The sequence below is a fragment of the Paramisgurnus dabryanus genome, chromosome 6 (assembly GCF_030506205.2).
Source record: "Paramisgurnus dabryanus chromosome 6, PD_genome_1.1, whole genome shotgun sequence".
NCBI classification, from domain to species: Eukaryota; Metazoa; Chordata; class Actinopteri; order Cypriniformes; family Cobitidae; genus Paramisgurnus; species Paramisgurnus dabryanus.
Window position 1 is genome coordinate 6867939 of NC_133342.1, and position 22845 is coordinate 6890783.

Below are 22845 nucleotides of genomic sequence, written 5' to 3' on the forward strand. Positions count from 1 at the left end.
AAACCCAAAGACACCATTTTTAATAGTTGTCTGTTAATTTGTACAGACATTGCCCCTCCAACTGAATATTTATTATTTAAAAATACTGAAAATGTATTGAAACTATATAGGTTTTATAGAATAAATACTGCATTTCATTAATAATTTTTACAGTAAATAATGCCCCAGAACAAAAAAATCTGCATGTCATGTCATTGACCCATGATTGTTGATTATTGAGTGAATCTCTGTCAACATATCTGTAAACCTTATTTGTTAAATTTACTGTTTTTTTTTTTTTTTTTTTGCAAACTTTATTTAACCAGGAGAAATCATATTGAGACTTATAGTCTCTTTTTCAAATGATCCCTGGCCAAGAAAGGCAGCACTTAAAATCTAATAACATCCCAGTAGAACATAACACAACATCTAACAAAACAAAAATCAATACAACAAAGTTTAAAATAACATAATAATCAAGACAGACAAAAACAACAATCTATATACATTCACAAATATAGCTGAAGGTTTCACAGATATATGATTTAAAATCCTTAAGTGATATAATAGTGCCTAGTTTCATTTGTTTCTGCAAAGCATTCCAGGTTGAGGGAGCATTATAACGGAAAGCATTTTTGCCAAATTCAGTTTTAACAACAGGTATATTAAAAAGAATACTGCTTTTTGATCTAAGATTATATCTGTTGTTTTCTACTAAAGAAAAGACTGATAAATAAGAAGGCAACTGTTACTCTTCCCTAATAGTTAAAGTTGCACTCAGTGGGTGTCACATGGTGATGTACGCAGTAGCTGGTGTTTTACATCATAGCATAGCTAAAACATCCTTATAATAATTTACGTACATTCACCATTTAACTAAGTAACACCGGTGCTGCGTCCAAAACCGCAAACTTCATACTATATAGTAAGCGAAAAGCAGTAGGCGAGGGGAGTAGTATGTCCGAATACATAGTTTTCGAAAAACAGTATGCGAAAAGTACCCGGATGACCTACTACTTCTGGTTAGATTTTGCAGTGTGCATACGATGGACACTTCACTATCCCATGATGCCCCGGGAGAGGAGTTATCCAACGAAGAAGAAGAAGCATCCGGCTGTTTTCGCGCTGGAATGATTAAGGCATAGTTCTGAAGGAAAAAAGGGGTCCAACCCGGTACTAGTAAGGTGTACCTAATAAAGTGGCCAGTGAGTGTATATATCAGCATCACATTTTCGGTAACTATCAATCACTTTGCAATAGTGGTGTAGTTTTATGAGTGTTCACCAGATGGCACTACACAAACAGTGTTTAAATGAGTCTTCCCATAGGAGATAAAATTGCATTGATTTAATCAATGCACAAAATTAAAATGTTTTCCTCCTCTGCACAGCTGTTGTGATTTACCAACTGTTTGAATGCTGTTTGTCAGAGAAATCAATAAACATCTTTTGATGCTGACATCTTTCCAACCCAGATTTTGACGACTGTCATCCAGTCACTTGCGTGTCGTACTTGTAATTTACAATTGAATTGACTCGGAGGAAATTGTTTTACCGTGGTATAAACGCCACGGTTGATCAAATTCAGATGTTTTTGTGAGAGCTCTGAGGGCTTTGCATGCATTTCAGCATCGATCGTCTTCACGAAACAAACAAACAATGTGCGACCCATTAAAGCAAGATGTAGAAATCAAAGGTTTATTGATAACAGGCACAATCATTTGTACAAGTGATTATTTTAGCATAAGCCCCATTTCACTATTTGGTATCTTAAATGGCGAATCTAATGCACTGTATTTAACTGACTTTGATTTTAAGATGACGTGCAAACATGAACTATTTGATTATTTTCAGTGTTTTTCCAATGTGGCTCCCAAGCACTGCACATTAGTATACATACCTGATTAAATGCATCACTAATCTGCCTGTGTCAGATCAGTGAGCTGCTTAAAATATCCCGAGGAGCCAGATTGAGAAACACTGATGTCAACGTTTCAGGACAGATCTGAATGGAAGGCCTCCTGAGGCGTGACTAGAGTTTCCATGCATTTTTCATCATGGTGATGAAATACTCATCACTGTCAATAGAGGCGCTGACTCCACTGTAGTAGTTAATAAACTCCTCAAGCGTGACCTGGCACATAAAGAAACGAGGTGTTAGCACATCTGACTCATATAGATGCTTAAGGATATACCTAAATATAAAAAAATTGCATATCAATCCCAACGTAAGAAACAAGACTGAAATTTATATTTAAAAAGGTCCTTGTTCATTATTTCAACAGAAACTGATGAGTTGCAATGTCATGCAGGTCATTTACAAATACTGTTGAAGTCTTAAAATTATAACAGCAGAAAACATTGATTTAATTTGAGTGGAAATGCATTAAAACTGGAAGATACCTTGCCATCCTTCTCATATGGTGAATCAAAGCTGTCTAGGAAAGAGCGGAAAACTTGTTCCTCGGTCCATTCGCCGCTCTTGTATTTAGGGTGATGTTTGCTGTTGTAAACACCCTGTAGATCTTCAACGGTCACAAGTCCATCTCCCGTCTTGTCCAACTTCTGAAAAGCCTGGTTGATCACCTGCTTCCGAGCGTTCGACATGGGTGGCTACAGCATTGAATCAGAAAAGTAGGAGGGCAATTAGCATAAAAATGTCCTTCGGAGTAGGCGGATCTTAGTGCTTTAACTTTAATTGGTTGGGGACATAATACATTTCTTAATTTAACCCTTAACTGTAGATTTTCACTTCAGTGGCTATTAAAGTTTGTCTTGACCATTGGTGCTGGAGCACATAGATGATTTTGTAACAGTAAATGTGCATTGATAGGGTTCTGGATCTGGAGATTTACAAGCTCAGCATCTGGACATTCAATGTGTTTTTTTAGTGCTGTCAAATATGACACTTTAACTCTTTCCTCGCCATTGACGAGTTATCTCGTTAATTAAGAGAAAACGCTTCCCTGCCAATAACGAGTTTTTACGGCAATCTATATCTTCGCTATTATCCACCAGGTGGCGCTCTTACCTATATTACAAAACACCGAAGCATCCACTTATTCAATAACAGTAAAAACTGTGTATGTTTTGATCAACGCTCTGAATCTGATCTCTAACTAAAGTCTTTTACAAAAATGCATTTATCTTTTGCTTAAATTGTAGTGTTTTTGAAGAAATCTACTCATATTTGAGAGGTTATAAAACAGAACAAATGAAGATAGGATGAAACGTTATTGTTTTATTTATTTTTTGGTTTGGTTTGAAAGCACAGTGTCTGTTCTTTCATTTGATATATTGTATGTTATATATTTAAAGAAGAACATTTTCTGGAAGGCATTCAACTTTTGTGAAAATCAGAGAAAATGCTGGCGCTGGCTGGCAACTTTTTTAAAACGCTGGCGTTGATAACACGTTAACATAAATTCATTTTAACAACACAAATTTTATTAACGTACGATTAACGCAATGCACAACGCGATTTTCATTTTTGGGTGAACTATCCCTTTAAATAGTAAGTAGTCATCAAACGTGTAAAATGATGCGTGTTTATCCACTAGTGCATCTGAGATTTTGAAATTAAAAAGACTTACTTGATAAATATAAATATTTTGATTAAGAGAAATAAATTTCACGACCAGATTGATGTTTAAAGTGTTTGAAAACTATCTTCCTTACGCTGACTAACAAATCTGAAGCATGCAACAGGCACACGGCCCCGATATATGCACACATAGACAAAATAACAGTTTTAAAAATATCTGTTTTGACAAGAATTCACCCAGATATAATCTGTTATGTCTTAAGTAAATGTTTGGGGAACAATATCTGATGTGTAACATTATATTAAATACTTGCATTAAAGTAGCTCTTTAAAAGTGTCTCTGTCTCAATGTCAATGAATCAATACACATATATTGATATTATTTTTAACTTTGTGTCTGCCAAATCTATTTGTTTTACCAGTGATATTAATTTTTTTTTTAAGGTTTAAAAACAAAATGGATTTTTTTCCTAATTATTTTTGCTGACTTTCACAAATAATAAATGTACATTTGCATAAAGCATATATATTTGTACATGCCCATATTGATAAGAATATTAAAAAGTGTTAAATAAATAAAAAAAATGTCAGACTAAGTTGGTATTAATCACAAGTTAACTCATGATTCATGACAATTAATCATGCGATTAATCTAGAGAATATATGAACCAATTGACAGCCCTATTTTTTTTTTTAGAACAAAAATATTATTAAATAACATTTTTTTTCTCATGGAAAGGTGCATCATTATTGCTCCTGAGGTATAAGCACAAAAAATGTTGCAATACTGTTATAAAACAAAAAGGTAATTAACATGATCATAATTTCATCTGTTACTTTTTAGCAAACTTAGATGAACTTTTGCATTCTCCAAACAGTGATGCATGCTTTTACCCTTAATTTTTCAAGAAATTCATCAAAGTTGATGGAACCGCTACCATCCTTGTCCATCATGGCAAATATCTGTTGGGCTTTTTCCTTCCCAACAGACACGCCATAGTTTTCCAGTCCTTTCTGAAACTCCTGGAAGTCCAGAGATTTACTTCCATCATCATCCATAATTCTAAACGTTCTGGAAAGAATATAGAGAGAGGATTTGAGTTTATGTTCACAAATTTCACTCTTAAGCTTCAATCATATTTTTCTGGTGGCAGAATGAAATGGAACGATATTGATTAAGAAAATCATCTCTGTTTATAACCATTATAACCAGGGCCACTGCACTGGTTTCAGCAAATCTTATGGTAAGCACATTATTAGATGCATCCACTAACAATATATAATATGGGTAACCTTTGGTAAGAAAGGTCCATGGAATAGATCCCAGGGAAACACATGATAAAAATATACATGTTGAGGGCACTTTAAGTTGCAGAAGATTGTGTTTTAATTTGATTTTTTTATCGAGTAAAGAGTGATCTGTACCTGTTCAGATCAGATTCACAATGTCAGGATCAAACCAGCAACTTTACAAGTTTGAATCTTAACCACTACAGCACACTACTTCAGTTTGTTCTCATCACAGAATGTATAGTTAATCCCAGATGTACAGACCAAAATATTTTGCTCATGCAGTACCTTCCAAGTCCCTTGATTCCTGATGCACCCCTACTAAGACACTGCTGTCTCAGCTCCTGCAACGCATCTGTACCCATTATCACCTTAGATGAGGCTCTGTGGATCCCAATTCAGCTATCGGCAAATGAATGGCTGTAGATGATATAAATTAAATATATAAGCAAATATATTTTTGTCTTAAAACTCTTTTAGGCATTAGGAGTGAGGTGGTCGCCAAAACGTCTATGGTCGTCATGATACCAGCAAACAAGGAAGTGTTTTATGTATCCAGTAATGTTGCCTTAGAAACAGTATGGAAAAAAAGTGTAGCCGTGGAAACTGTAAACATACGCCGCAATAAAATAAAACAGACGCTAACGTTATGTGATCTTTATTTTATGTGATAAAAGTTATTTAAATGTTATATTTGATAACAAGCCTTCATTAACACTTTTTAAAAATAAATATAAATAAAAAAATAAAAACGGAACAACTACTGTTATTAAATTTTACAAAAAATTCCGAAAGACAATAAATGAAGAAATCTATATATAATATTATATAACATTTAGCTTGGTAAATATATAAATAATATATTTAAACAATTACTTGTATATATTTTTTAAAAGAGATTTAAGATGAGGTACCTAGTTGCGGTGATCTCAAGTGGAAAGCTGAGGGTCTCGTGTGTTTGTCTCGGAACACCTGCGGGTCCTTCCGCCTCTTGAAACTCAAGTCTCTGTCTGATTGGCTCTCACATCTGTCAGTCATCGCCTGAGGAATCTTCATGCGAGGTAAAGTGCTCTTACTTGTTGTTTTTAACACAGATAATTGTCACGCCTGTTTTCAACGCAGAACAACGACGTTTCAATACAGGTAAAAAGAAAATGTGTGGACTAGTTTATATTAACATTTTGTTTTGTAAAAGCATAAACTATTTTAAGTTTATAAACTAAGTTTTTGGGAACCTGTGAGGCAAAAACGTTTGCAAGCACTGGGACAACGCGAACGCGTAACGGAAGTAACCGTTGTTGCCTAGACAACACATTATGATCAATCACACACACATCAAAACTCAGCTCGTACATTTGGCATTTTTTATTCATAATTTATTTTCTTATAATGAATCATATTTCTTATACTGGCATAACATTATGAACAGTGAAGCTTATTTAATTTATTAATTTTGTGTAGCTATAATTCACCACAGTGAATTTGGTTTATGGATCTGCATGAATTTTCACTCTGAATAATCCATCCGGCTACTTTATTTTAGCACACTACGATTAAGACATACTAATTGCAATTTTAAATACTATTTTGAGTGAATAGTATGCAAACTGGAATGCAGGGCAAGCTATGTTTTCCAAAACAAAAAAAATTAAATGAAAAGTTATATTTAAAAGGTACATTTAATATATTAACACTGGGATTGGCAATATGCATGTGAAAATAAAGGCAGTACAAATGTCATGGTTTTAATAAATTTGAAAAAAAAAATGTTTATAATCAAAGGCTGTTTTTCATCACTATATATGACGTCAAATGGTTCCAATAAAACCCGTTCTATTAACGCTACAGCGAGGTAAACTTAATGAACGTTTTTACAGGGTACATAATCATGAAAATCTGACTTTTTCCATGTTTAAGTGCTGTAATTGGGTCCCCAGTGCTTCTGTCAACCTAAAATATGTGAAAAAGATCAATCCAGTAATGTAAACCATTCTCTGCCAGCATGTAAAAAAAAATGTATTGAAACAATTTCATTGAAATTTGGCTCCCCCTTTTGATGTCAGAAGGGGATCTTATTATAATAATATCACCCCTTATTCTGCACTATCCAACCACGGCACTGCCGTTTAGAGATCAGCTTATTTGCATGTAACAGGACACACCCAAATGGCAAATTTTTGCTCACACCTACAAAATGACAATTTTTAACATGTAAATATAAACTATCTATATGGTATTTTGAGCTAGAACTTCTGGGGCACCAAAGATTTATTTGACATCTTAAAAATTTCTTGTGAAATGGATCAACCCAGTAACTTAGTTTTGGTAAACCATTCTCTGCAAGCTTGTGAAAAAAATAGGTCATTGAAATTTGTCTCCCCTGGTGATGTCAGAAGGGGATAATACCAGTTGCGGCTCGTGACTGCTCTTAAGCGGGGCGCATTTTCCAAATATGTGTTCGGAGTATTATATGTGTTTTGCTCTTGTTTTCAAAATATGTGTTTGTTGCGTCATGTGAACAGTGTGCATCACATGTTTTGTCAAAATAAGTGCCTGCTGCACACGCGTCAAAACCATTTATGATAAAAGAGACGCTCACGTTCGCAAAATACACGCAAGACACTCCCTTAACAGTGAACTCTGATTACGCATGAGATTATGGGAGCGTCTCTTTTATCATAAACCTTGTAGATGCGTCTGCAGCAGGCACTTATTTTAAGACACATGATGCACATAGGTTCACTCAACGTGCCGAACACATAATTTGAAATTACGAACCACATACATGACGGGCTACATACATGTTGTGACGAACTTCGCATCGTGTGCCCTCGAAAAATGTAAGTCACCAGCCGCCACTTGATTATACCGCCCCTTAATCTGCCCTATTTTACCACGCCACTGCCATTTAGTACAGAAATCAGCTCATTTGCACGTTAAAGGACACACCCAAAACAACACATTTTTGCTCACACCTACAAATTGACAATTTTGACATGCTATAATAAATTATCAATTTAATATTTTGAGCTAAAACTTCACATATGTACTCTGGGAACACCAAACATGTATTTGACATCTTAAAAAAGTCTTGTAAGATGTCCCCTTTAAAATGAGTATTACTTGTTGGATTTTTTTAAAGTAGTGACAATATTTAATGTTTTAGATTTTATTACTTGAAGGCAAATAGAGTATTAAAGCATTCAAGTCTTCATAGTTGGGGTATCTGTAAACACAATTTGACATATTTGACAAGAAGCCTTTTAAAAGCCCAAACTTTCAAAAATGCTGGGTTATTTTCACCCCAGCATTCAAGTTGTAATTGAACTTATGCTGGTTTGTTTTAAACCAAAATGCTGGGTTGTTTTAGCCCATTGCTGGGTCAAATAAATTTTTGGGGGGTTAATTTAAACAGCTGGGCTCATCCCTGTTTGACCCGATGCTGGTTTGAAAATAACCCGGCATTCACAATAAAGAAAAAAAAAATTAATGATATTGTTATGAAAATAATTATTAGTTTCTTATTTGTTTCGTTTTACCCAGTGGTGTTTTATGAATGACATGAAAACTAAACTTGCACTTTAGTTAAGACTAAACGTGTTTTTTTTTGGGTGTTTGTGTTTACCATACTGTTTTTTTGACTTAACAATTTTACAGTTTAAGAGTGCAAATGCCGTCTCAGGGGAAGCAGTTGAACTGATTTTACCTGTGATGAATGTGGAAACTCACATCAGTCTTCCCAATTAGTAACACTTTTAGGAAGATTTGAATCTTGGGGCCCTAAGACAAATAGTTTATTCTAATTTGTTTACTGTGTCTCGGCGGCTTTAAACAAAACCGGATTTCATAAAGTATGTAAGAGGTTACTTTACTCTCACGTAGAGGCAACAGATTCCATTCATGTGCACAACAGAGCTATGCACCGGTACAGTCATGGTCTGAATGACGCCCCCAGAATGAAATGGCCCAAATCTGACAGTCGCCTCACAATAGGGTAAATGTTTACCACCAATGGCAATGCTTGTAAATGGCCAATTCCATGCGCATGTCAGCCACGGAAAATTTGCCATGGAAAATCAGTGAATGAACAAACCCCCCTTGAAATAGTTGATTTTGTATATTTCTAAAATTGAATTTTAGGGAAATGCATTGTTTATACACCACACATGAGGTGTATGCCAACACTAAAACATTTCAACCAACCATATGTCATGGCTTTAGAAGGATATCAAAGGACTTCTTATGTCAACAATAATAATTTTCCAGAAAGACTTCTGTGAAATATACAGTAAACGCCCACTTTGTCATAACAGCGCTGCATTCTGTATTTATAATCACAAACAATATTTATACAATTAACTCAAACCTTCTGTGCAAAGCTAATTTATGCCCATTTTAAATATGATCAGCAAATAGTCGCCCTTGTTTAGTTTAAACAACCATAATTATTAGTTACAGATGCATCAGTGTGAAAAATTGTAAATCAAAATGGCAGAAGAAAATGTTTATTTTATTTTTAGGTCATTCAATTTTATACTATTATGGCCTGCAATCCATAACAGCAGGGTTTGGATTTGTCAGTATATGTCCAGCAGATATAACACACACAATGCATACTTGAAACGTTAGCCCTAGAGTTGCATTCCAAAGTAAGCTTTTCAAAGCGCACAGGATTTTATTAAAGCTGTTGGTCACAGCCCAGGCATGCATCAGTTTGGTACATATTAAAATAGCAAGTTTGAAGTCTGAAGAAGACAAACAAATTCAGGTCACCTGTTTTACATGCTGAACAACTAAAGGGGGGCCGATAAAGGTTCAAATGTGTCCCGACAAAAGTTCATGTAAGATTTTGCTTTGGCTTAATTTTCGTTGTCTGATAAGGAGACTGTGGTGCTGCAGATCTTGCTTAAATCTCCACAGATGCCCAATAATATCAGATCTTATCTGCACACTGGCAAACTGATCACAGCGTTCCCCTCCGTTGTGTGGTCTGATGGAGATCTAGAGTCATATGTCGTCATGAGCGACAGCTTGGAACGTGACAAGAGATCTGTTGAGGCATTCCTCACCAAGATCATAGAAATCTTCAAGAGAAACATCTTAACATTGCACAGCCTCAGCGATCAGTGACAGAGCTTCATTTTAATGCTGGTTCAAACTGTGTTCCATGTCAATCATTTAATGGCTCTGTGTTTTTAACACTGAATTGATTCTAGCAGTCCTAAAGATGCTTCCTGATATTATAGAAGAACCAGCCTTGGCTAATTGAATCCATAAAGAACCTTTAGTGTTTCTTTAGATTATAAAAATTTAAGAATTAAATGGTTCTTGTAAGAACCTTTGACTGAGTGGGTCTTTGGGGAACCAAAAATAGTTTGCTATCTGTAAGGAACCCTTTAAGAACCTCATTTATCATCATTTGTGGACCATCCGGACACTGAAATCAATCTGATCACATCCATTGACAGTTTTACTTGTCGACTACTGGCATGGACACTCAGTCCATCCATCATACTGAGCCAGTGTAGAGGTCATTAAAACTGGAAGTCTTTTGATCCAGTTTAGGCAAACAAATCATTTAGACAGTTTGTTGGGCTTGTGAATAACCAAGACCATGAGGCACTTGAAGTTTGGTTTCTGAGAAAAAATTGATTTTTTTTCATCTTATCTAGTGAGAGAAAAAGCTGTGTGACACTTGACAAACTTTAAATTCTTTAACTTTAAACGTAGTCATTTTACAAAGATATTGTTAATATATTAGAGAGAGAAAATAAATACTTTTAATATCTAAATACTCATTAATATCTAAATTCACTTTTATCAAAAGTGCTAGCATAAAGTGCAGTTTACAGAGGCAACTTACTGATTTTGTTGACGTATCCATAATAACAATAACAGGTAAATGTTTTAAATGCATGACATTGGTAATATGTTTCATCATTACAGACCATTTTTCAATGTTTACGAGTTTAGAAATAGATTTGTTCAACTACTTAAAGAAAAACTATTTTTACTATTTTCTTACCCTAACCGTATCTTTTTTTTAATGCGTGCACTTTTAATCTTTGTACAGCGCTTCTTGAATGTGTTAGCATTTAGCCTAGCCCCATTCATTCCTATGGCTTCAAACAAAAGTTTTATTTTGTGCCACCATGCTTACTCGTGTAACTTCTCATGTCAGTCTTTAAATATGAAAAACATGGAAGTGTTTGGTGGCTTCTAAATTCATCTCTATTTGGAGCCATAGGAATGAATGGGGCTAGGCTAAATGCTAACACACTCACAAGGCATTGTACAAAGATTAAAAGTGCACACATTGAAGAAAGATAGGTATGTATTAATTTGTCTAAGTTGAGGTAAGAACATAGTAAAATATTGAAAAACGGTGGTGTTTTCCTTTAAAAATATATTTTGTTAAAGTGCACCTTCATGTTATTTTGTGTATTTGGTAATTAATACAATGTCTTCGTGTGGTATATGGTTAAAAACACATTATTTTCTACACACCGTATATTTTTGTAGGTTTTATTATTGTTAAAGTTATTTATTTTGATTCCCATTATCCCTATATATATATATATATATATATATATATATATATATATATATATATATATATATATATATATATATATATATATATATATATATCACCTTAATAAACATAAATATTTAAATTATTATTGGTATATTGTTTGTCTAATGATTACTTAATATTAAAATTGTAACCTTTTCTCATGAAGCATATAAAACATTGCTTAAAATAAAATGTTGGCAGGAAAAGTAAAAGACTGAAATACTGACCTGAATTATTGCTGAGCTTGAAGTTTGCTCATAACATTTCTATTAATTCTGTAACAGTAAAATTCATACATGTGTTGGTAATAAAAAAAAAACGATTTACCTTATGTTGTACTGTTTTACAACACTAAGCTATAGAGTTTCTAATTTGGATTTTTAACAGAAAAATGTTCTTTTATCTAAAGTAAAACATTATTAAATACAAAATAACCACTTGCATAAGTCAAGCCGATATTTAATAGATACATTTGGCAGTGAATAATGCTTTGAGTCTGTGTGCATAGCTCTGTATCAGCTTTTAACATCTGGCCACCTTTATATGCCACATTCAAACTCTGTATTAGATTGCATTGAATTTTGTGAGTGAATAGCAAATATCAAAGAGACCAACAGCCAAGACCACCTATAAAATCCCTATGGGATCTGGACACTGATTTTAACATTATTGTTTAAGACATTCCTGTATAGCATTTGCTTTATACTGCTGCTTATTGTCCTGCTGGAATACAAATTCAGTCACAGGTGGTTTGCAGGTTTTTCTTCAGTTTTTTTCTGTGTTTACATTTTACCCTCATTTATTTCACATGGAAACATTCACATTAAAATGCTGTTGTTTACATAATTCACGCATTTGCCAAACACTGTTATCTGAAGCATTTACACCAAAACAGCATTTTGCCATATGTCCCAAAGGCTCAGATAAGTAGCGTGCTTTTGAGATCCATTCCTTGCACTAAAATGCTTTGCTCAGCTGTTAACGAGAAAAAAATTGTTTCTCAAATGTGTATGCTAATCTGTCAAGCCTGTTAATACTAATGTTTAATAGCATGAATATTAATGACTTTAAAGTGTTTACACTACAATCATAGGAATATTTATCACTATTATAACAACGGAGTGCTTTTTGTTGTGGGTGACCCCATTAATTCAATTCAATTTGTCATATACAAAGTTATACACACGATACAGCTTGCTGTGAAAGTAGTCAGAAGTGGGATGTTATAAAAAACATTTTACTATTATATATATCATGCACATTTGTATTGTAAATAGGATTGAGAAGAATATAATTGAATTAATAAATAAAGTTCACAGTTGTGTTTCCTTCTGTATCATCAGGACACGTAAGTGGAAGATGGTATTGAGTTGAGACCAGATGTAGGAGTGATAAAGAGGACTCAAAGGTGAGCAGAAATAGACATTTTTTAATTCATTCTCTTTTCAATTAAATTACTTTGTAAGAAAAACTTAATCTTACTACTGAAATGATTTCTAAACACCCCTGCTCTGAAGCCCATATCTTATTCAAGAGAAGAGACCACCAAGAAGATTTCTTGGTGGTCTTGCATGGTCACTCAGTTTTTGAGGACAGTCTGCTCTTGGTAGATTTACAGCTGCGCCATACTCTTTCAATTTCTTAATAACTGATTTATGTCTGATTCAAAAGATATTCAATTTGACTTGGAGATCTTCTTGTATCCATCCTCTGCTTTGGATTATGTTTTAGCAGAGTTGATTGGAGTGATGTTTTTTCTTCATAATGAAACGTCTTTCACTTTTCTTGACACACCAACAGTTGGACCTTCCAGATTGATGTAGATGGAAATTGTACTAGTCAATGGAAACCCCTTGAATGCACTAAATTTAAATGTTAATGGGATTTCTTAAACATTTTTTTTAGATGTGCCATAAAACGAGGTGAATAAAACCTTTTCCTGATGGCAGGAAAGCATATGCAGAGTTTGGGGGGGGCAGGGGGAGCACTGCCACCCCGACAATAATTTGTCTAGGCTATTAAGGAAATATAAATATGATAATTCATATTTAATTTGTCGTATCTTAATAGTGTAGTGGGTAGACTAAGTAACTCAAGGCTAAAATAGTTTTTGTTAATTTAAACCATATTTAAAAACCATGAAGCTGCTCTCCCTCGCTAATCTCAAAGTTTTGCATTACCCTTGTTTGCCGGTAAGTACCCCCTCTGAATATGCAGGAAAGCCAAATTAGGACTTAAAGGTGCATTGTGTAACTTTTAGAAGGTCTCTTGATAATATAAAGTATATAACTGTATTATCAGTGGTATATAAAGCCCTTACAAAATTAACTGTTATGTTTTTAATACTTTAGAAATAGCCGGTTTTATCTACATACACTGCGGATCTCCTTAGTGACAAAATATTTTTTAGAGCGAGTTTTGTCACTAAGTTGTCTTGGATGATGTCGTGTTTGTCCTTTGGCAGCTACCGTAGCTTCACTATGCATTTCAAAAATAAGGGGTGAGGTGTGGACTAAACCATTGGCTGCAATTCCCTTTCTTACCACTAGTTGAAGATAAATTCCGTAGAAATTGCAGCTGGGTTGCCGGTCATTTACCGTAGATTTAAATTTATGTTTTTTACTGGCAATATTTTGTTCAAAGTTAAATGAACATTAAACATTTACAAGTCTTTGTCTTTACAGAGTAAAACTAAAAAAACAGCATCAAGCAAAACATTCTGGGAAACAAAATCTGAAGCAAAAAACAGAAAAAGGTTGATGATGATTTCTGATTCCCATAATGCTTTGCATGAGCTATTATTGTATAGTTTTATTCTGTAAAGATAAAGACTTGTTAATATTTAAAATTAATTTAACTTTGAACAAACTCTTGCCAGTTAATAACATAAATGTAAATCTACGGTAAATTACCGGCAACCTAGCTGCAATAACACTGTAATTTTTACGGATTTTTTTACAGTGTATACACAATGGACCTTTAAATTTTAGTGCTGTAAAGCAACAAGGATATTTTTATAGTTGCATGTTGTATGGCATTTCCTAATTCTAATATAGTTTTCAGAGCACAGGTGCATCTTAATTGATTTTTTTACTGTCAAATCACTCCAGAAACTAGCATCATACCAAAAGCTTAAACTCCAAAACTTTGTACACTAGATCACCCAAGTTTGTCCCATTAGAACTGAACTCTTCTGTTTGTGTCTTGAGATTGCAGCTTTGTAAATCTACACTCGTCACATCTGGTGCTTGAACGTAAACAGGAAAGAAAATTTAGAAAGTCAGGAAAGACAAATAAGCAAGTTTTTCGTTTTAAGCTGGGTATGTTTATTCAGACTTTAGAAATTCCATTTGGCACAAGTGTGAAATAATAAATAAGTTTTTTGACTCCCTCAGAACTGAAATATATCTAAATATGAATGAAAAGCATATTGCAATAAATACCGTTTATCCACAATACAGATGCATTGCATCGACATTTCTGCTGTTGGTGTGAAAAAATCCAACATTGCCAAAGCCGGACGTCACAGACCGTGAAAAGCTGACATGGGAAACAAACACGCACATACATACACACGCACACACTCGCATTCATGTAATACTGCCGCAAAACATTCAACTTATCTTTACACACAACTATACACAGTCAAGTCTACCAGACAGATATAAAGTCACTGAACCCTGTGTCGTATTTTTGAATATTTTTAAAAGTGAAAAAAAACTTTGTTTTTTAGCTATGGGTTGTAACATACTGTTTTATTTTTTACTTTATTTTGAGCGCTTTTTGTTCTTCAAAAGAAAATATGAAAGCTTGTCACAATTTTATTTGTATAACCAATACTGATTCTGTCTGGTTGAAGCAAGCGATCACGTTCTGTATCCCATTAGCAAGCTTAGACACGGTGTAATCACTTAGGGTTTTGTTGGCTAGATGCCCTAAATTTCTAAAAACAGATCCAAAACAGATTGAAGTCCTGTCCACTGAGAATTTGGCACATGCCAAGATTCATTCGTTTACATTTGACAGCGTGGTAAAATTATGTCACTTTCATTTGCGTTAAGAAGATTGATTGTAAAATTCGGATGTATTGACAAACTAAATTTTCCACCTGGCTTATGTTTATGTCTAGAGTACTACTGAACTAAAATGGAAATGAACCATATAATTGACATCATGTTTTATTAGCTGGTAGCTTTTTGCAGTATTTCCGCAGAAATTATCGGAACGAAAAGGGTGGGATACATTTTTACATTAGTTTACAAATCGCCAAGGGTTAAACTTAAAGGAATACTTCAGCCAAATATCAAAATTACCCCACGATTTACTCACCCTCAAGCAATCCAAGATACTAATGAGCATCATCTTTCAGACAAACACATTTGGAGTTATTTAAGTAAATGTCATTGTTCTTACTAGCTTTATAATGATAGAAAACAGGGATCAGGAACAACTTCTGATGATTTTAAACCCCAAATAAGTGCATTCATCCTTCTTAATCCACATGGCCGAAATGGTTTTAAAAAAATTCAGATTTCAAACTTTATAAACTTTAATAGCTTGCGGTAGAGTTTTAGCATAGTAAGCATTCGTTGCCATAAGTACGCAGTGACTCACGTGAGTGCAAGATGGCGTTGTTACCAGGATCTAGTTAATAAAGTTTATAAAGTTTAAATGGGACATATCATGAAAATCTGCCTTTTTCCAGGTTTATGTGCTATAATTGGGTCCCCAGTGCTTCTATCAACCTAGAAAATGTGAAAATGAACAATAACCCAGTAACTTAGTTTTGGTAAACCATTCTCTGCAAACTTGTGAAAAAATTGGTCACTGAAATTTGGGATAATACCAGGAAGACATTTATCTAATCAAAGTGATATCAAGTAAGAAAGTTATAATGAGGAATTGGTTGAAAAGTGAGCCTTTGAGTCTGGACCAATGGAGGAATATCATGGAGGAAATTTTTGCAATGGAAAAAACGACCCATGACCTGAGACTGAAAGCATAAAAATGTAAAATACGATGGTGAAAATTGACCTGTTATGTAACTCACTCAAATGTATAAAAAAATAGTGGATGACTTTGTAGCACCCTACTAGTTGTTGTTTTGTTCAATGTGAAATTTAAAAAATGCAAAAATAAATAAATAGAAAAATAAATAAAAATGAAGGGGATAGTACCAACCACGCCAACCTAAATGTCAGTGCCAACCACGGTGCAGAGATCAGCTCATTTGCATTTTAAAGGACACACCCAAAAATGGCACATTTACTCACACCTACAAAGTGGCAATTTTAACATGTTATAATAAAGTATCTATATGATATTTTGAGCTAAAACTTCACATACGTACTCTGGAGACACCAAAGATTTATTTGACATCTTAAAAAGGTCTTTTGAAATGTCCCCTTTAAAATCTGGATATTTTTCTTACAATGTTGCATACATTATCTGCAAAAGACCTTTATTAAGCCCTTTTCTGTATTACCTCTGTGAAGGATGAAAGCACTTTTTTGGGGTTTAGAGTCAGAAGTTTTTCTCTGATCCCTGATTTTTCCCATTATAGGCTTGGAAAGCAAGTTAAAATAACTCCAAATGTGTTCGTCTGAAAGATGATGGACATATGTATCTTGGATTGCTTGAGGGTGAGTACATCATGGTGTAATTTTGATACAGGTATTTGGCGTATCACTTTAACACTTGACTGTACTGTCGGCCTTTCTAGCATTTATACTTGTCCAATTGCTCAGAGACTATTTTTTCTGATGAGTAATACATTATACACCCCTCAAAACAAGAACTGGAATAAATGCTGAACTTTTTTCAAGCACTACAGAAAAATGATTCTCATTACTGTAATATATTACTTATTTATATATATATATATATATATATATATATATATATATATATATATATATATATTATTTATACTTAGCATAAATGGGGCAATTATATTTAAATATGCACAAATTAAAGGCAGAATGTATTACATTGCCATGCTATATATACAGGAAATACATTTTTTCGTATATGTTTTGCATTACAGTAAGGAGAATCTGAGTTTTTTTCCCCTTTTTTATTTACCATAATTTGAGGGAAGGGAATGTGTGCAAATTATCAGATAAACTTTTGCCTTTGATTTTGGGGTAAAGTGCTTGATAGGTTTTGTGAGGTTAACCCCCTTGCTTTAAAATCCCAGAAACCAATACACTACATAAACATATACAATATAGCAACATAAGAACACCTACATGGCCAATTAAATATATTTAAGAGTGTAATGCCTATACAAAAAGGTTGCAAAGACACGAATAGCTAAAATGTTTAAGGATAATTGAAAACGTCTTGTGTTTTAGTAGAAACATGACTGTAGGACTGAGGTTGTTGAGGTCTGCCGTTTTAGAAATCTCAGTATCAGAAACTGGCCATTTGTCTGTTGTAAGCATATAAAACTTAGTACAGCTGTACCTCGAGAGGAATGTTTGTTTTGACATGTTTTGGCAAAACACATTTGAGGACTTGATTTATGGTTATTTATGCTTAACATGATATGGTTGCTATATATAAGACACTCTTGAGAGAGAAGTATTTCACCTTCTGTGTACCTCTGATTCTTTTTGTGAATAGCGTAATCCAGATAGTGGGTGCGGTAGAGCTAGATTCATTGCATGTACATTTCTTCTAAGAAAACAAACAATAAAAAGAAATAAAGGAAGAAATGAGGTAGTTTTCACAGCTGTGTTGCACTTCATACTGCAGTATTCAGGTTGGATTTATAAGAAAAGCGAGCAGCTCTCACTGTAGCCCTGTAACATATATATTTATGTATTTGATTAAGTATTATTTCATCTGCAAAAGTTTCAAGTGGAAGGCAAAAGCAGTCTCCTGCCATCGGTCTCAGCAAATTAAACCAACAACCCACCTTTGGTTTAAAAAGTGACCTCGTAATATTTTCAGTTTAGTGTCCAATACCCTGTGCTGGTCAAAAGCGAACAGCCCTCTTTGTTTCATGTGGTAGACGTTCCACAGTTACCAATGGCTTTGGACCTCATGCCAGGCTTTTTCTTCTTTTAATGGACATTCTTTCATTTTTTCCGTGGTGGCATACTACACCCCCTTAGCATTTTTTTTTTAAATTGCAATTTGCCCTGCGTTCTAGGATCGCTCCACGGTCTCCTGCGCATCATGCGGTAACACTTTCCAAAGTTACCGTGGAATCCTGCACAGCCGCATGCCCTGAAGTATATCCACTGATGCCATGGTAATGAACAAGCAAACTTCCTGAACTTCTCAAAATGTCATACGCAGCCGCACGCCCTTGCAGAAACATTCTGAATAGTGTAGAATCTCAGTTTATTGTCAAAGAATGACATTTTCCTCTCGAACTTTGTAGGGCGACAGCAAGGTGTGTAGCGTGCCTTGTCTTTTTTTCCATTTTCCCGCCCTCGCCGGCCTTTCTCACTGGATGCGTTGTTCAATTGCAAATTTTCCATTACAAAGTCGTAGTTGCGTCGTTCGTGGGCGCACTTGCCACTGCAGTACCTGAAGCGAACGGTCTCGTCGCTATCATAACCGAGACCTAAGTCGCTTACAGTCACCTCAAGCTCATGTAGAGCACATGGCTTCGGGCCTTTCCGCGCTCGTTTGGTCCTGCGTCCAGCCTCGGTGCCCATTTCTCTCTCCTTTCTGTCTATCAGGGTTGCGATCACCTTCTGTAGTTCACCCTCGGTGAAGCTTTGAAGGATGTAGGAGACTAGGAGAGAAAAACAAAGTTACACTAAGTAAAGTGGTTAGGCCAAAAACATTTGGATTTAATTTTGTAATGTGGAACTTACGAATCACATTACACTATGTCACATTAAACTATGCATTTGACTGACAATTTTACCAAAAGGACCATGAACATTTGGAATGCTAGTGCAAAATATAGAGTGACTTCCTAAGTGATGCAATATATGATATGCAATACGATAATACTTTAGGTTTGTAAATGAAATTAAAATTAAAAATTAATAATTAAAAACATGTAATAATGTTTAACATTATTACAGAGAAAAGAAATCATCACTCTCTCGGTTTTGGCATTCTCCATGCCAGTTGTCGGCAACAGGCATCCCGTGGGCCAAAACTGGCCCGCAAGCGATATTATCTGGCAAATCGCCCACAGCCGGATTATTTTATAGTTGCTGGTTCTAAAATAGATCTGACATGACATCAACAGTTACTAACAAAAGCTATGTTTGATTTCACACTCGCTCCAAGAACCAACAGCAGATGACATTAAAGTAATACAAGAGAAATTTGACATCAGATTCTTCCGTATGATTTCTCGAATCTTTCTCGCGGTACTTTGATGTCCTCCACCTGACAGTTAATGTAGCACCACATGAAGTCGAACACACTTGATCACTGATTTTGCTTAAATAAGAATAATAGTATGAGCATTTTTGCAGCAATGTTAAATTTTTTAGATAAATTTAAGAGTTCTGTAAATAGATTCCATGATATGTGTGGCATGAAAAACTAACAGTGAACCATTGAAACATTTGCTTATAACGCAGGCCATAATATATAACACATTTTCACCAGCTATTTTAAATGTTAACATCACCCTGCACATGACAATAATACCTTCAGCATGCAAAAATAAAAAATATGCAGTACATATAGGAGTGTAAAAGTAGGTTATGTAAAAAAAAAAACTTTTTTCAAAATTATTATATTATGTTGTGTAACAAGCAAGTTAAAATTATACACATTTATTATTCACAATATGGAAGAAGGAAATAAAACAGTTCATTAAGAGCATGACTTAATCATGGCATTAATGGGTTTATTTTTATCCATCTCCCACATACATACCTGTCAACATTGGGATTTGAAATTAAGGGAAATTTCCCGAAATAACCCTCCCTTTCACACAGAGATTACGGAAAATACACGGAAAAATCGTTTTTTTGCATGCCTTCACACACATACAGTAAAGATCACGTAAAGACACATGTCATATTTAAAGTCCTGGGCCCGGTTGCATAAAGCACCTTAAGTTTTTCCCTTCCCCTTACCTACTGTAATAGAATAATTTAAGGGTGTTGCAAATAATCTCTTAAACGGTTTTCTTAGGTAAGGGTAATCGTTAAGTGTTTCACGACAGCGACCCAGGTTTGTTGTTATAAAATACTATTGTTGCCATGGAGACGCAACAGAGAAAAAATTTAAGGGTTTTTCTGCAACACCCTTAAGTTTAAGGGAAACATAAGGGTTGACTTAAGGGAAAATTACACTTAAGGCGCTTTATGCAACCGGGCCCTGTACTTGTTCTTTTTTTTCCACAGCATCTGTTTGCTAATTATCTGTGATTTCTCCCTTGAGAAACTACGTGTGTGCATTTTAGTATATGGCAAGATTATAAGGAGCATGTGATGCGATGTTCTGTCATGTTGGTGAATGATCTCAGCTTCAGCACTGATAGTAAGGAGCTCCCTGCTTCACTCTAGGACATCTCTAATTGTGAATGTTGATCTGCGTTTAAAGCAACACTATGTAGTTTTTTTACCTTTAAATGATAAAGATAATGTCTCTAAAATTATTTCAGTTATAGATAGGGCTGGACCAGAAAATTCGAATATTCGAATATTCGTTCCGTGGGTTGACATTCGATTTTCAGTTTTGAGATTCGAATATATATATATATAAATATTTTTCAGCGTTAATGCAGAGCTTTTGCCAAGCAGGAAGTGCGCTTCACGCTCCCGCTCTGTAGGTGGCGCAGAGAGACCAACATCCATAGTCAACAGCCATCAAACAGCACCAGTGGAAGAGATCGCCTCGAACGGAAAGCACGCTTCCTGCTTTGGCATTCACGCTAATAGTGTTGTAAATAACGTTCAGTTTCTTGCAAAAACTGATTGATTTGCTTCACAAGACGTCAATATGTCACACAGAGTTATGGGGGATTACTTTTGTATTGGATATATATGCTTTAGCTCTTAAAGTGTGCGGATCGGTTGACTTGCATGACGGAGCACTGGGGTTTCTGCAAAATATCTTCTTTATTGTTCTGCTGATGAAAAAAACATATTGATGGTGTAAGTGTTATAAATAAACTTGATTTTGAAAGTATGCTACCGTTTTATTACAGTTTGTTGAACTTCGTTCATTTATTTTCGTTGTTTTATTTAAATAGCCTACCCTACGTTGTCAGTAATTACTGTTCTGCTAATTTCTGATACGGGAATGTTTATTTGTTAGAAAAATGTTAGGCTACCTTATTAAAAGTATTGCTCTTGTGTTTTGTTTCACTAATGCTGTTCTCGCAGGACGCGTGACAGGCACGCCGCTTCCAGCTTGCGCTTTTCTGTAGTATTTTTAAAGTTTATTTCTTAAAGTTTATTCTAAACGTGTCACATGTCCATATTGCACGAAAAAAGGCACTACACTCCCTTGAGTCCGCAGCAACACACACACACACACACACACACACACACACACACACACAGATTCCTGCCTTTATTAAAGAGAAAAATATGTTCAGCCCCTCCTTCCGAAGCTTCGAATATTCGATTTTATTTCTACTAGAGCTTCGAAGCTCAAAAAATGGTATTCGGAACAGCCCTAGTTATAGAACAACTTTTTACTGGACAAATTGTACTGTTGCTGCAACCTAAGCAACCTCCTAGCTGCTACAAGCACACGCTGAAAGTGGCGGTGGAGGGTAGAGCACACAGCCCCGCCCCTCCCCTGCCTGCAGAAGGGTGTCTGATACCAGGCACTGTTGCGCTTTTTAACAACATTGGGGAGCTGTAAATCATTTTTACATGGAAACTACATAGTGTTGCTTTAAATCTTTAAATCTTTGTGTTGCGATGACACGCACCTCCTAATTCCGGCACGCCCCTTACGACATTGTTTTTGCTTTTGTTCACGCAAGATAAAGTATCAAAGTTATTCAGTTATTGCAAATTATCACGTTGTGCATATTGTGTTATAATTATTTGCGATATACAGGTCTTGTCGCCGTAGCATTTGTTATTTTACTGTAAGAGAGATGTTGGAAATTATAAGCAAGAAATCACAGTTTAAACTGTCCATTTGATCCTATTGCAGTCTAGAAGAAACAGTTTGCATATCAAAGAAATCTTATTTTCTTAAATTTCATTTTTCTTTATAAATCACAGCACAACGGTTCTTCTGTTTTAAAAAGCTCTTTAAATTTTTATGTAGCACATAAAATGACAGTTTAATGATTATCCTCCTAAGACCCGAGCTTTGGTTTGGCATGCATTTTAGATTTCTTCCAGCTATTTGGGGTTAAGAAGAACCAATAAATATAATAACCAAATATTTTTTCTTTGAACATGAAGCAGTGTAATTGTCCACGTTTGTGTACAACAGGTTTCACTTATACAGAATTAAATATTATGGTGCAAACATCAAAAAATTTGATGTCCACCACC

At 34.9% G+C, this 22845-nt stretch overlaps 2 protein-coding genes across 3 annotated transcripts in view; both read right to left on the reverse strand.

Annotated features, from left to right (window-relative positions):
- Positions 1 to 1662: 1662 nt before the first annotated feature.
- Positions 1663 to 5818, reverse strand: capsla (calcyphosine-like a). Its single transcript, XM_065262388.1, has 5 exons — positions 5727 to 5818; positions 5101 to 5232; positions 4417 to 4594; positions 2382 to 2591; positions 1663 to 2112 (listed from the first exon to the last, which is right to left on the reverse strand). The coding sequence occupies exons 2-5, from the start codon at positions 5175 to 5177 to the stop codon at positions 2011 to 2013; spliced, it is 567 nt and encodes a 188-aa protein (XP_065118460.1). The 5' UTR covers positions 5178 to 5232; positions 5727 to 5818; the 3' UTR covers positions 1663 to 2010.
- A 12383-nt stretch (positions 5819 to 18201) lies between these two features.
- LOC135744226 (neurturin) overlaps positions 18202 to 22845 on the reverse strand; it is a 31088-nt gene continuing 26444 nt past the window's right edge. For both annotated transcript variants that reach the window (XM_065262221.1, XM_065262220.1), the window contains one exon: positions 18202 to 19142. In XM_065262221.1, the coding sequence (XP_065118293.1) occupies positions 18688 to 19142 (455 nt within the window). In that variant the 3' untranslated portion in view covers positions 18202 to 18687. The remainder of the gene's footprint in view (positions 19143 to 22845) is intronic.

Excerpts from the sequence above, each read along its gene's own strand:
- capsla (XM_065262388.1), bottom strand. The coding sequence starts at position 5,177 with ATGGGTACAGATGCGTTGCAGGAGCTGAGACAGCAGTGTCTTAGTAGG. Across the intron at positions 2,592-4,416 it reads AATTTCTTGAAAAATTAAGG|CCACCCATGTCGAACGCTCG; the intron begins GTAAAAGCATGC and ends TCAATGCTGTAG. Across the intron at positions 2,113-2,381 it reads CATATGAGAAGGATGGCAAG|GTCACGCTTGAGGAGTTTAT; the intron begins GTATCTTCCAGT and ends TTTATGTGCCAG.